The sequence below is a fragment of the Echinops telfairi genome, unplaced genomic scaffold (genome assembly GCF_000313985.2).
Source record: "Echinops telfairi isolate 266 unplaced genomic scaffold, ASM31398v2 ScPeMD7_7420;HRSCAF=8458, whole genome shotgun sequence".
Taxonomy (NCBI): domain Eukaryota; kingdom Metazoa; phylum Chordata; class Mammalia; order Afrosoricida; family Tenrecidae; genus Echinops; species Echinops telfairi.
In genome coordinates, this window is record NW_022111320.1 from 6338877 (window position 1) to 6352945 (window position 14069).

Genomic DNA, 14069 nt, shown 5'->3' on the forward strand with positions numbered 1-14069 from the left:
ATATATATTAGTATATTATATAAAAATATATACACATATTGATGTATATGTTATATGGGATATACAATGACTTTCAAAGTGGCAAAAGATATTAAAAATAATTTTAAAATAAGACAGTAATCTCACTTTTGAGAAGTTATGACACAACTTAAAGCTAAGTTATCAAAGCTAAGTTATGACACAACTTAAAGCTATATTATCATTCTACATGAGGGGGCTTGAAAAAGTTTTGGAAAAAAATTCTACTATCTTTTAAATCCCATTTGACCAAGAACCTTAAGTCTCTTGTGGTTGTTTAAGAAAAAACCCACAAAAACCACTGCTATCGCGGGGATTTCAACTCATAGCGACCCTACAGAAAAGAATACAACTATCCCTTTGGACTTTTCTTTTTTAAAAAAATTATTATTTTTTATTAATCGTTTTATTGGGGGGAGGGGGGAGTTCTTACAAATCTTATAATATTCCATCATTTAAATGTATTAAGCACACTTGTACTTATGTTGCCATCAACATTTCCAAAACATTTTATTTCTACTTGAGCCCTTGGTATCAGCTCTTCTTTTTTCCCCTCCCTCCCATCCTTGTGAATTCTTGATCAATTTTAAAGACTTTTAAGACTTTAAATCTTTATGGATGCAGACAGCCTCATCTTTCTATTGTGGAGTGACTGGCAGTCTGGAACAACCAACCTGTGGTTAGCAGTTCAATGAATAACCCACAAGGGCATTAAAGGTTCTTTATATGGTCCATAATAGTAAAATGATAGAAGTAACTATGATTCCTAACAACAGAAGAATAGTTAATTACAATAAAGCTATTTACTGATAATATGCAGCTAAAATATTAGAAGTCCCTGGGTAGCTTGACTACTAACCAGTTGGACCCCACCCAGTGGTCCCTTGGAAGACAGACAGGTTAGCAATCTGCTTCTGGAAAGTCACAGTCTGAAGCCCCTCTGGAGCAGCTGTACTCTGTACACATGGGCTCACCATTAGTTAGAATCAACTAACTACAACAAAAAATGATGTATTAAGAATATTAGGGTCATGAAAAGATGCTTATGATGTAAAACTATATAAAGAAAAAACATTTATCAGATTGATAAAATACAATATTTGTCAGCGAAGCTGTTAGGAGTGAAAGGGTATATAATACTTAAAAGAGAATTGGCATTTTATTGCTATATATACCATTTGCTCCAGAAACCCCAAACAATCTGGCAAAAACATGGGAAAAACCCTGCTTACAAGCTATTCTTTAAAGCACTATGTAACAGTGAGACACTGAAAGTATCCTGAATGTCATCAATAAAGGATGATTGAACATATCATTGTATAGTCATATAACAGAGCTATGATTTAGCAAACAATAGAAATAAGGAAGTACTATACATTGTGCTATAGAAGTGACCCCAAGATATAGTTTAAAAAAAACAGTTAGTGGGGAGGGGGGACAAGTAGGAATATATGCTACTTTCTATGTAAAAGACAATATAAGTAGGAAGAAATATATGCATTTACTGATATTTTTAAAATAAACACTGGCAGAATAAACAGAAACTAATAAATATGACTGATTGCAAAAGAAGGGAGAAAATCCAGGGGGAAAGACAGAAATGGAATCAGACCTCTGTGCATGCACTTTGAAATAAAAAATAAAATACAGAAACAAATCTATTTGTATGTCATGCCTATCACACATAGACTTATTTCAAGTGACACAAGATTTCAAGCATATCACTTGTGGAATATTCTCTATATGACAAAACGAACCTTATAGAAATCTTAAAACTGTGTTCAATAGTAATTAATTAGTGGCAAAGTTTACATATGTACATGTGTATGTCAATATATCATAAAGTAGGTATTTCAAATTTTTTAGCATAAAAGATATATAAAATCAAAGAAATATGTCTTGCTACCCTAAATAGCAAGTAATCTTGGAAAGTTTCTAATTTTCATTCATGATTCATTTCTTTCTATAAATTCTCATGTTCCTGAATTTTTCCAGGCTCAGGTAGAAAATGTGTAAACCTGGAACATGTCATATCTAAATGAGAACTCTAAAAATCTACGGGGTGATGTCAAAAAGAGAGAGGCACCTTGCTATCGACTCCCTCTTTCTCCCCTCACCCTCCTCTACTCTTCCTGGTATCTCTACTCTCCATGTTGGCCCTGAGGGGTTTATCTATCCTGGATTCCCTGTGTTTTGGGCTCTTATCCGAAGCAGTGTGTATGCTCTGGTCTAATCCAATTTGTAAGGTGGAATTGAGGTCATGATAGTGGGGGGAAGGAAGCACCAAAGAACTAGAGGAAAGTTGTGTGATTCAACCTAGAACCCCCCTCCCATGGTGACGAATAACGGGAATGTGGGTGAGGGGCAACGAAGGTCGATGTAAGATATGGAAAAAATAATCTATAACTTATCAAGGGTTGGTGAGGGCGGACGGGTGGTGGAGGGAGTCGGGAAGAAATGGAGAGCTGATATCAGGGTCTCAAGTTTTCAGAAAGAGAGTGCTTTGAAAATGATGATGGCGACATATGTGCATATGTGCTTGACACATTGGAGGAATGTATGAATTTTGATAAGAGATGTAAGAGCCCCCAATAAAAGTATTTTTTTATAAAAATGAGGCACCAACTATAAAAGGTTCTCACTGGTCAGAGAGAAGAAGTGTCACAAATAGTAACAACAATTTTTTAAATACATACAAATCCATACTTTCCTAATGACACTAAAAATAATTCACTCTGGTAACATTTCAAGGTTGTTAAGAAACCAGGTCATTCTAAAAATTGATTACTAAAAAGGAGTGAGCATTTGTCCTGTCTTTCTTAACGAGGAAAAGGTCTCTGTTGAAGAATCATAGCTAATAATGACAGAATGAGAATGTCCCCATTGTGCAGTTCCTAATGAAATAATGGATCCAGGCAATGATCATCAATGGTTGCTAAAAGACCTTAGATCAAAGCATGATGGATAATTGTAGAACTATAAGCTTAAGTAGGTTTATAACAACCAAAGCCACTCAACCAATCTATTATCACTAGATAACAGACAAAAAGATATTAAGTATAGCTGAATGACTAGGAAATAAAGAGCAGCACATAAAAAGTATTTTTACCCCAAAATACCAAAATTTACCAACAATGTATACGTATTCTCTTTATTACAGCACAGCGTTCATAAACTCAAACCATGATTGCAACATTAAGTAGCCTGTTTCCCAATGATAATAAGAATATGAGATGATACAGCACATGGTTAATGGCATACTTACTGTTGGTAATGGCTATATTTACTTCTCTATACCATAGCTTCTTCATTTGTAAAATAAGGATAAGTATAGTGTCCAAATTCACAGGGTTACAGTATTAAATGATGCATCAATGTAAAGTGCTCAGAACACTAAAACATTTATTGGTAGCAATAATACTGATTTTCTAATAAATCCCAAGATACTGACAATTTTGATACATGAACTGCATACAGAAGTGCCAGGAGGTTCCAAAATACAATCTTTCTTGTATATAAAACATGCTGGGTTGAAATTTTTAATAGTATTTGTGCTATTCTAAAGGTACTAATAAAACAGAAACATTTACCTTCACCTAATTTGTTAGATTCAAACCCCACTCCTCCTTACTTAGATAGATACAAACTGATTTCCTTACCTTATCCAAAAGGTGTATTATCATTGGTACAAGGTTGGCATCAATTACTGCTTGAACCTGTTGTTGATTTCCTGCGGTGATGTTAGAGAGGAACCACACTGCTTCCTGTAGAACAAGACCCCTTCAATATGCCTCGTTAAAAATAAAAGTTGCATTCAAGCTAAGAAGAAAAGCATTTACTACTGTCCACATTTATTGTAGGATCAGTCCTATAATAAAATTCTTATAAACCTCAACTTCCTTTCTCCATTTAAATTTATTTTAAAGTTATGATACACTACTGAATTACAAAGATTTCTTGAATGAAGGGGTGCTTACTGCCTTGACTCAAAAGAAACTTAACTGAACACATACTAAAGGATGAATAATGAACTGATTAATTCAACTTTGTAAATGAAAAACATTTCCCACTTCCATAACGTACTTTACTCTACTGATTTAAAGTCCGAGCCAAAGCAGATAGCTATCTCAATTACCCTTGAGAATGGAAGATACAGAAAAATAAATGCTGAGTTGTTTTTCAGTATTCACAAGTGTGGGCACAAGCACCTCCTGAGGCGCTGGAATGATTGGGGGCAGGATGGAAAGGGATTCGCGGAAGACAAAAAGCAGATACCTACACTTTACCTTGGACTATGGACTGTGGTACAAAAATTACCAGGGGGGTGTTAATTTTTTTCTCAAAAAAAATCAAAGTAGGTCAAAAAAGTTTGGGAGCCTAGGTACATTATTTAATAGTCACTCATGCTACAGTATTTCCTTCAACAGCTAGAGTGAAAACAAACATTTGCCTGTGGCACTGGTTCATGTTAGTGATTTTTATGGTACCTTAGCCCCCATAATGCTGAAACACTGCCAAGAGAGTGGTTTGGTCCAAAGTGTTTTATAACTTTCATAGATAAAAATTATACTCTCTATATTTTAAAACTAGCAATCAAGTTTTACTCCAAACAATATTATTAGCTACTATAATGTAGGCTCTTTTGGATCAGATCACAGGTCCAGGTTTAATGAACCTGTTAGAGATGTTAGGGTGCTTGGCTAGGCAGGTGAGCTCTTTTTGGGTTATAATCATTGGCAATGTTGTAATCAGCACCCTTGTATTGCTACAACAGCCTCAGATGCACTCCAATCTCAGCACCACCAGTCAGTGCCCCCTTTCCATAGCCTTCAAGCACACACACAAATACACGCATACACTATTACAGAAAATATTAAATTTAGACTAATTACTTAAAACACTAATTAAAAAACTTCAATCATACAACACTCAACACCCATTTCTCTCTATTTCATCATTTCCAAGAGAGCCAAATTAATACTTGATAACTGGCTTGCTTTATATAAGGACAATCATACATAAATCCATGGTATAAACAGTGAGGTATTTTATAGTTTGTCTCAGTTTAAACAACAAGTTATATTAACTAGCAATATTATAGACAATTCTCAGATCTTAATTTTACAAATGAAAACTGTTGAGATTTTATGAGATATTTGCTAAACAGGATATGATACTTACTTTATTAATTTTCTCTTTGGGATGTGTCAGAAGTGCTGGGAAGTGTGAAAGAGCATCACAATTCAAAACTACTTGTGTCTGCTCATCAGTTCCAGTAACAATGTTGCCTACAGCTCGAAGTGCAGCAGTCTGAAATACAAAAAAATTTAATGAACTGTTATATATGAAATGCTCTTTATTTCCACAAAAAGCTAAATTGAGCAGAGTTATGAAAACTTCATTCATTCTCTCATTCTTGTCTCTCTCATGTTTTTAAGAACTTACTTTGTGGTAGGCTCTGTCTGGAAACAAAATTAAATAACAGACTTGATTTCCAGCTTTAATAGAGCGTATATTATAATGCCAATTAACAAACACAACAAACAAATCAGAAAGGTACATTTAGACAGTAATGAGCGCTGCAAAGAAAATAGGAGGGGCTGGAGAGAACAGGCTGGTGAAGGATAACATATATTCCACATTTTTTCTGAAACAGAAAAAGGTTTTCTTCTAATTTAAATATTGCACATTAAAATATTTCAAGTACAGGAGAGTGCTGATGGTTGCATAACCAGGGGACTGTAAAGAATGCCAGTAAATTATACACAGAACAATGGTTGAAATGGCAACTGCTGAGTCGTGTATTTCACATACACACAAAAATTCAGACAAGCAAACACAATTCTCTGTGGTGTTGATTTTTATTTCCCGAATAACTAATAAGGAGATTTAGTGGTGCTGTGGTTAAACAATTATCTGATAACTGAAAGGTCTATGGTTCAAACCTACCACTTACTCCATGGCAGCTCAGCTCTGTCCTTTATGGTTGCTATACATTAGAATTGACTCAACAGCAAATGGTTAATCAATAATGATATTAAGTACCTCTTTGCATGCTTACTGGCTATTTGTAGTTCTTCTTCAAAGAAATGTCTATTAAAATCTTTTCCCTTTTAACATTTAGTTGTCTTTTTATTTTCAGTTGAAAAGTTCCTTAAATACAGTATACTAGATATGTGTCCTTTCAGTTACATTTTCTAAGTATTGTCTTACATTTGATGGGTTGGCTTTTTCATTTTCTTGAATGTGCCCTTCCATGCTGTTTTTTTCTTTGAAGTTCAATTTATCTTTTTTTTTTCCCCCCTCTTATTATTTGTGCTTGTGGTGTCACTTCCAGAGGGGTTTGGGTGGTACTGGTTATTCCCCACAAGGTTAGAGGTTTGAACCCATTCCCTACCTGCTGATCCTTGGGAGGAAGCTGACGCAGTTTGCTCCTATAAAATTGTAGTTTTGGAACCCTTATGGCGTAGATCTACCTTGTCCTATTGGATTGCTATGAATCACAACCAACTCCTCTGCAATGCTTTTAGTGTCATGTCAAAGACCACCATCTAGCGGCCAGTCAAGTTTTCTTCTGAGTTTTATCTAAAGTTTTCACTCTTAAAAGTTAGGTATTTGACTCACTTTAGAGTTAATTTTAAAAAATGTGGTATAAGGTAAACATTCAACCTCATCCTTTTGCATGCGGCATCAAGTCATTTCAACACCATTTACTCAAAATACCATTCTTTCTCCCATTGAATTGTCTTGACACTTGTGCTGAAAAGCAATCATAAATGAGTATTTCCAAACACTTGATTATATGCCACTGATAATTGTCTAACTTTAGGCTGCTACCATACAGTTTTGTTTACTTGTTATCATGGTTATGTAGTAAATTATTAAATCAAATAATGAGAGTCCTCCAATTTTGTTTTTTCAAGGTTGTCTTATTACTCTGAGACTCCTACATTTCCACATGTATTTTAGGACCAGAATGTAAATTTCTGCGTAATAGGTACCCATGAATCTGATAAGAATTACACTGAATTTATAAGTCAATTTAAGGGGTGTTTTGAACTGAATTGTGTTTCCCCAAAATATGTACTGTTATCTGAGTTAAGTGCTAGGCGCAGCCATTATGCAAAGACAAGGTGAACTACTCTTCTAAAGAGTTACAGTCTTGGAAATCCACAGGACAAGTTCTACTCTGTACTATCAGGTCGCTCTGAGTTGGAAATTGACACAATGGAAATGAGTTTGAGTGAGTGAAGCAGCTGGTTGTAATCCTATTTGTGACTGAGTTGGTTGATGTTATGTTCATGGAGGCAGAATTGGAATAGGATGGCTTTTGAGTCTATTTATTTTGAGATAGAAAATAAATGAAACACAAGCTATGAAGGAGAGGTGGGGGAAGAAGGGACATGACAAACCATATGAAGATTGCTCAAGAGCAGAGAGAAAGTCTTCCTTTAGAGCTGAAATCTTAGGTTCAGACTTTTAATCTGACCCGAGAGAAAATAGGTTTCTGTTTGTTAGAGCTATCTAGTTATGTTATTTTGGCTATGCCAGCACTAATAAACGAAGGCAGGGAGCACTGTCAAGTTTTTTGATCCATGAACACAAGATGTTTATTTCATTAGATCTTTTAAAAATTGGTTTTGACAATTTTTGTTAACAGAGTAGGAGAAACAACAAAGGGAGATAAAGAAAACAAAAACTTTAAGAGACATATCAAGCAAACGCAATGCATGGGCCTTGTTTATATTTTTATTTGATTAAGCAGAAAATAATGAAGCTATCAAAAAATTCTGAACAGTGACAGGGCATTAATACCAACTATTTTTTAAAGGTGCAGTAATAGTACTATGGCTATTTTGGGAAATTGCCTTATATCTTAGAGCTGCCAATTGGATAAACGCTATCTGTGATTTTGGACAGTGGTGAGTGAGGGGAGAGAAGATGTACATGAGAGTTCTTTCTACTTCTCTAAATTCTGGCATCAAAGTTGAAGGTTGAAAAATCTGACTAGTTATCAGCACATCTTTCCTTGAGAATTGGCTAAAGAAAAGTTTTGAAAGCTCTATTTTCTCAATAAAGTCCAGTATTAAAACTGAAGATGGGGGAACTCTGAAAAAAAAAAATGTAACCCCCTCTAAAAACAAAGTACAAACCTAAAACATAAGCATCACACTTAAGAAATACAATCTTCACGATAAACATCTAAGAATATGTCAATTAGTAAAAAAAAATTCCCCCAATAGGATAAACAATATGTTCTCGCCTTCAGTTTTTTGTGGACTTAACTAAGCTTTTCCTTTTTAAACTGTTTAAAATGTAGAGGCTGGGGGTCTTAATCCTGACCATGCAACATTAAAGATTCTTAAAACAAAGCAGTTTGGGAAACGCCTTAGCAATGCTGAAAACACAGTATTTGGGGGCTGAACAGAAACATTAAAAAATATTTTTCCCCTATTTTTAGAGCTCCACCACAGTTGCTTTTGATTTCTAGCCAGGGTTGACAACCAATGACTGAGGTAATGGATTCTATGCCATTATCAGATTAGACTATCACATCACCACTTTTTGGCTCTTTCTAGATGTAGATTCTTTGGGATAGATAGAACCGGGAAGGATTAAAGGAAATAATAAAAGAATAAAAGAAAATAATTAAAGGAAGCAATTTAGGAAGCCTCTTAGCAAATTTCAGTATAAGGTGAATAACCTTTATTGCAGTGCCAGTAGAGCTAAGAATTAATTAACAAAACCTGCCAGCGCAGCGGGGAAGGAAAGTAAAACAGGACCGTTGTGGGGAGTGATGGAGAGTAGAAGAATGAAAGAGAACTGAAAATATGAAGAGTAGGAAAAATAAAATCATCAATATTTGCTTCAGACTGTCATTCATATTTTATTTATATTACTGAACTACCTCAGTCTATGTTCCAAAAAATGCCCCCTAATATAACTCACTGCTGTCCAACAGATGCCGATGCATATTGATCCTATAGAACACAGGAGAACTGCCCCTGTGGGTTTCTAAGACTGTAACTCTGTACAAGAGTAGGACGCCTTGTCTTTCTCCTGAGCAGCTGGTGGTTTTGAACTTTGGACCTCACCATTATCAGCCCACCGAGTAAGCACTACACCACCAGACAGGTTCCAGTCTGTTAGGAAGTCAGAATTCTACAATGGAGTGAACCTTTTTTGTTACCTAATTTTCTCCATCTGTACATAAATCAGTCATAGAATAATAATGCACTCTTAACAGATAGGTTGCTAGGAATATACTTTAAACCTTAGAAATTATCCATCTTTGAATAGCATGCTTAAAGCAATTAATGGTAAAGAAAAGAAAGAAAGCTATAGTTTATCAAGAAGAAACTTACCTGAACTTTAACTTCCTGGTGGCTGAGCAGAGGAACCAAATGAGGAACTATTCCAGAATCTATTACCATCTGTATCTGTTCATTGCCAGCATCAGTAAGGTAAGAGAGGGCCCACACAGTATCTACCAATATCTAATGAATAAAAGGAACATCCAAATGGCCTTTGAGTAAGTTTTCATTTCAATAATTCCTAGCCATAGATTAAGTTGAGACAGCTCTACCACCACCAACTTTATTCCATTCTTCTTTTAATCTCAATTCAGTGACTCAGGTTTCCCCCCTATTTTATTAAAGATCATCTATGCATGTCTTTATCAAGTATAAGGATCTTTTAGTGACATTTAGAATATTTGTTCATTATAATCCTGATTCCAATCAGTACCCAATCTTCAATCCTGAAGACATACACAGAATACGAGAGTGGAGGGTTAAAAAGCATTTTTCTTTTCCAGCTGTCCACGCAGAGAGAACAGTTCCAAGGACAAGGACAAGGTAAATGTATATAGCTGGATGACTAATATGAGAGGGCTTCAAAAGTTCATGGAAAATAGGGGATTAGAAAATAATGGAAGTTTTGCATAAAAATTTGAAGCCCCTCTGTATATTCAGCATACACAGTGGTGCTGAGCATCAGGGTATATAGATATACAGATATCTGGAAAGTGGTCTCTAAATGAGATCACTGGTGTCATACAGGCATTATCTAAAGCTAATATTCCAATTAACAAGATTAACCATCTCCAACCAGTTTGATTATCTTATGAAATGGAAAAAACTTCCTTAAGTACTGGATGAGTCTCCTACATCTGCCAAACAAGACACTAAAAGCAACCATTGGTCAACTTGTAAGATCTATAGTAAAACGAAACAAAATTAGCTTATATTAATAAGTTAATTACATTATATACAAGAGATTAAATAGCTTACGATTTTTAATTGTACTTTGTATTTGAAATACAGAAGACCACTGCTTTCTGATCTTTCATTCTATGTCCTGAATAGAAGTTATAGTCAAATAGAAGTAGAACAAATGGTTAGACTGCTCCACAAGTAAGATGATTATTGACAATGGCAGTGGAAAAATTGTGTGTACAATGTTAATTCCAAAGCCTTCTTGGAATATGAATTCTGTCTCAAAAAACACACCAGAAAACTTTAAAAGCTTTTAATTATGAAACCAGCAATCAGCTTAAGACACCAAGAAGTTCCTGGGAAGAGAAAACAGTATTTCGCAAATATTCCTTCAGAAATTCATCAACAGTCTAGGGATACTTTTAGTATAAAAAGAAGCTATCAAAGATAACAAAAAGAAATGATTCACATTATAATGTTTTATCAACGATATGTGGAACCAAAGTTCAATTTGCAAATGTAACTATGATTTTTTACCCTTCTGATGTATCAACTAAGCTAAAATTTGTTATCTTCAGCAAAAGATTCCAAATTACTTGTGCATGGCTGCAAATAAAACTAAGCAGGTACATTTTCTAAAGGGCCAGTGGTAAACATGTTATTAGTTCATAATTCAAATCAGACTCAATCTCATATATACATTTTGTGGCAGAGAAAGTTTATATTATATGGTTAAGCTTATTAATTATGACTACAGTATTTTGCTTATGGTTTATGGAAGCAGTCTTTTAAAAAACTTCTGTCATGGATGAATTTAAGAACTTATTACTAGAAATTTACCTAAGATTTTTATTTAATAAACATTACCTACTAGATATGTTACTAAAAAAGCCATAAAAAGGGTTGAGAAATTCTTTTAGATATATCAAAAGTGAGAAAAACGGGGTTAACATAGCTCAATTGAATCAATCAGGTGAAGATAACAAAATACATCTATGGATAAAGTCAACCAAGATGTCTAATTAACTTAGACTTTTAAACTTGGAGATAAATCTTTCTTAGAAATTTGCTTGAAGCAAATAATTGAAATTTTAATTTAATCCAAGAACTCTTGTTATGCCCATTGCTGTTGAGCTATTCGCCAAAATCATAGGGACTCTAAAACAGAGAAGAACTGTTCTGGAGGGCTTTTCCAAAACTAATCTTTATGAAAGTAGACTGCTACAGCTTTCTCCCACAAAGCAGCCTGACGGGTCAAAACATCAACTTTTCAGTGGGCCGCTGAGCACTTCACCAGCACACACATACACATCTAATCTTGTTAATGTTTCATTAGTCTAATTTGTTCCATGTGCTACAGCAGTAATGAAATCGCAGCTCATCAACACTGATCACTATGTCAAACAGTTTTTCAAATTGTTGTTATTTATCAGTGTTGCCCAAAGTGGCAATAACTCCCTCTGTGGGGCAATGGATTGATCAGGTGTGGGCGTGATGGGGTGGTGGTGGGGCGGAAGATGGGCCTGCAAGAGCACATATTTGACATGTTAGTCTAGATTATGAGCAATGGTACAAATGTTTCTAATTACTGGGGGCAGGGTGGTGCTGAGTGTTCTCTTTTTTCCAAAAAGGGGGTGATAGGCAAACTACTGAGTATAGGAATCTATGCTATATGTTATATCTGGGTAATGTCCACTAAGTACATCTCTAGCTTCTTTAACATGGGAGTCAGCGATTTCCATATCACTCAGATTCCCTGAATTGCTTATCTCTTTGCCATTTGTGTACAAAGAATGAGCAGGATATTTAGTATGCTAAAATTTCGCGCCCCCTGCATATCTGCTTCTCTGTTTGGGAAGTTAACAGTTATCTCCGTACTACATGAAGTCAATACCAAAACTATATACATGAAAACAAATCATCTGAAAATCCTGTAGGTATAGTTCTATTCTGTCCTTTAGTGTCACTATGAATTGGAATCAACTTCATAGCAATAGGTTTGGTTTTTTAATGTTTTAAATATAGTAAAAACCAAAGCGCCCAACAATTTTATAATTCTGGAAGTGGAAAAACTTGATACTGAGTACACAGATATAAGTTTCAGAATAATACTTTTTTCCTATGCCACAGGAGCAGCACAGCCTTAAAAATATATATAAATACTTAAAAATACATATAAAGCTTCAATATACAATAGGAGGCTTTTACTCACATTTACATCTGTATGATGAATTAAAACACAAAGAGCTGGAAGAATCTGAGGAGGAAAAAAAATTCTTAAATATACACATTGTATTCTCATTACACTTACACACACCCACACACCCACCCACCCACCAGAACAGAACTTGTTTACCTCCTGAATGGTTTCCATTGGGGGGGGTGGGTCTTTGTGGCGACATAAGTTGACCATAACCCAAGTAACATTTCTTAAGAATGTTATAGGAATAGATGGACTTATGAAGGAAAGTAAAGGTTTCACAACTCCAAGGCTTATGACATAATCTCTACACTGGGGCCCATCACCTGTAAGGAGGAGACTGTGTTAGTAAAATACACTTTAATTACATAATCCTGAAAACAGTGTACAAGATGATACTTTTTTTTTTACAGTATAACCAGATAAGGCAATTTAATATTATTAAAAACAAAACAGGGCAATAATAAAGTTAACATTTTGAAATTAAGAAGTTAAGGTTTTCAAATCAAGAAAAGCAATAAGGTGTGCTAAGGTATTTTTTCCCACACATTACTCTTACCTTCAGGTTCATAAATTACTCACTTACAAACTTAGGAAGCTTAGGGTCCTTTAACATACCATATATACTTGAGTATAGCTGAACCGATTATCAGCCGAGGCATCTAATTTTACTACAAAAACTGCATTAAAATGTGCTGGAAAATTCGGCTTATCCATGAGTATATATAGTACCTTGTTAGCAGAAAACTTTTGCTTTTATCATCTCTCAAATTTTCTTATAGTGAAAATGTCAAAATACGATTATAAAATACTATTCTAATATTTGTAGAATTTATTGACCATCCAATTTCAGATCATCAAAGAGTATCAACAATCCAAGACTGTTGCTAGTTGTCATTAAATCAATTCCAACTCATGGCGACCAATGTGTATTGTGTAAAACTGCTTCAGAGTTTTCAGAGCAGTTAAATTTTTTTTTTTTTAGCTGTTAAATTTTTAGGCAGCAGACTGCCAGGCCTGCCTCTTGGTGTGTTGGAACTACCAACCTTTTAATTAATACAAGAGCACGAATATAAGAGCACCGAGACCAATTCAGACCCAGTGAAGCAGAAAACTCTTGAGGGTCCAGGATTTCTTTAACAAGACTGCTAGACTAATTCTAGTTTCAGAACCACTGCACTACAGTATCATCAGATTTAATTTCTCTATCTAGAACATCACTGCATAATAATTTGGAGGAAAAAAAACCAAACTGTTTTTGCATTGAAGTATTTCAATCAATTTGAGGCTGTCATTGGGAATAAAAAAACAAACACAAAGATGAACTGCAGCTTTGTTATAAACCTAAAATTTGGTATAGAAACATATGGGAATAGGACACTATTAGGTTGATTCAGGGGACTCTAAGACCCCTGGTGGTGCTATCTGGTAAATGTTGAACAATTAACAAGGTCACTGGTTTAAATCCACTAACCACTCATCAGGAGAAAGAGGAGGCTACCTGCTCTCATAAAGATGTACGGTCTGGGACATCTTGTATTGTCACTGTGAGTGAGAAGTGGTGTGATAGCAGAGGAGTTGGATTGATTTTTGTTATAGAATACAAACGGATAGATTTGATACAATCAGAGAAG

The 14069-nt window shown here is 34.9% G+C and overlaps 1 protein-coding gene and 1 non-coding gene across 2 annotated transcripts in view; both read right to left on the bottom strand.

Annotated features, from left to right (window-relative positions):
- KPNA4 (karyopherin subunit alpha 4) overlaps positions 1-14069 on the bottom strand; it is a 41321-nt gene that overhangs the window by 12101 nt on the left and 15151 nt on the right. Inside the window, exons 8-13 of the mRNA XM_045297667.1 lie at positions 12592-12761; positions 12448-12492; positions 9384-9515; positions 5200-5328; positions 3635-3782; positions 1194-1219 (exon numbers count right to left, since the gene is read on the bottom strand). Of these exons, the coding sequence (XP_045153602.1) occupies positions 1194-1219; positions 3635-3782; positions 5200-5328; positions 9384-9515; positions 12448-12492; positions 12592-12761 (650 nt within the window). The remainder of the gene's footprint in view (positions 1-1193; positions 1220-3634; positions 3783-5199; positions 5329-9383; positions 9516-12447; positions 12493-12591; positions 12762-14069) is intronic.
- LOC115872157 lies at positions 4661-4981 on the bottom strand. Its single transcript, XR_004047696.1, has one exon. It is a non-coding gene; the product is annotated as a small Cajal body-specific RNA 7 (non-coding RNA).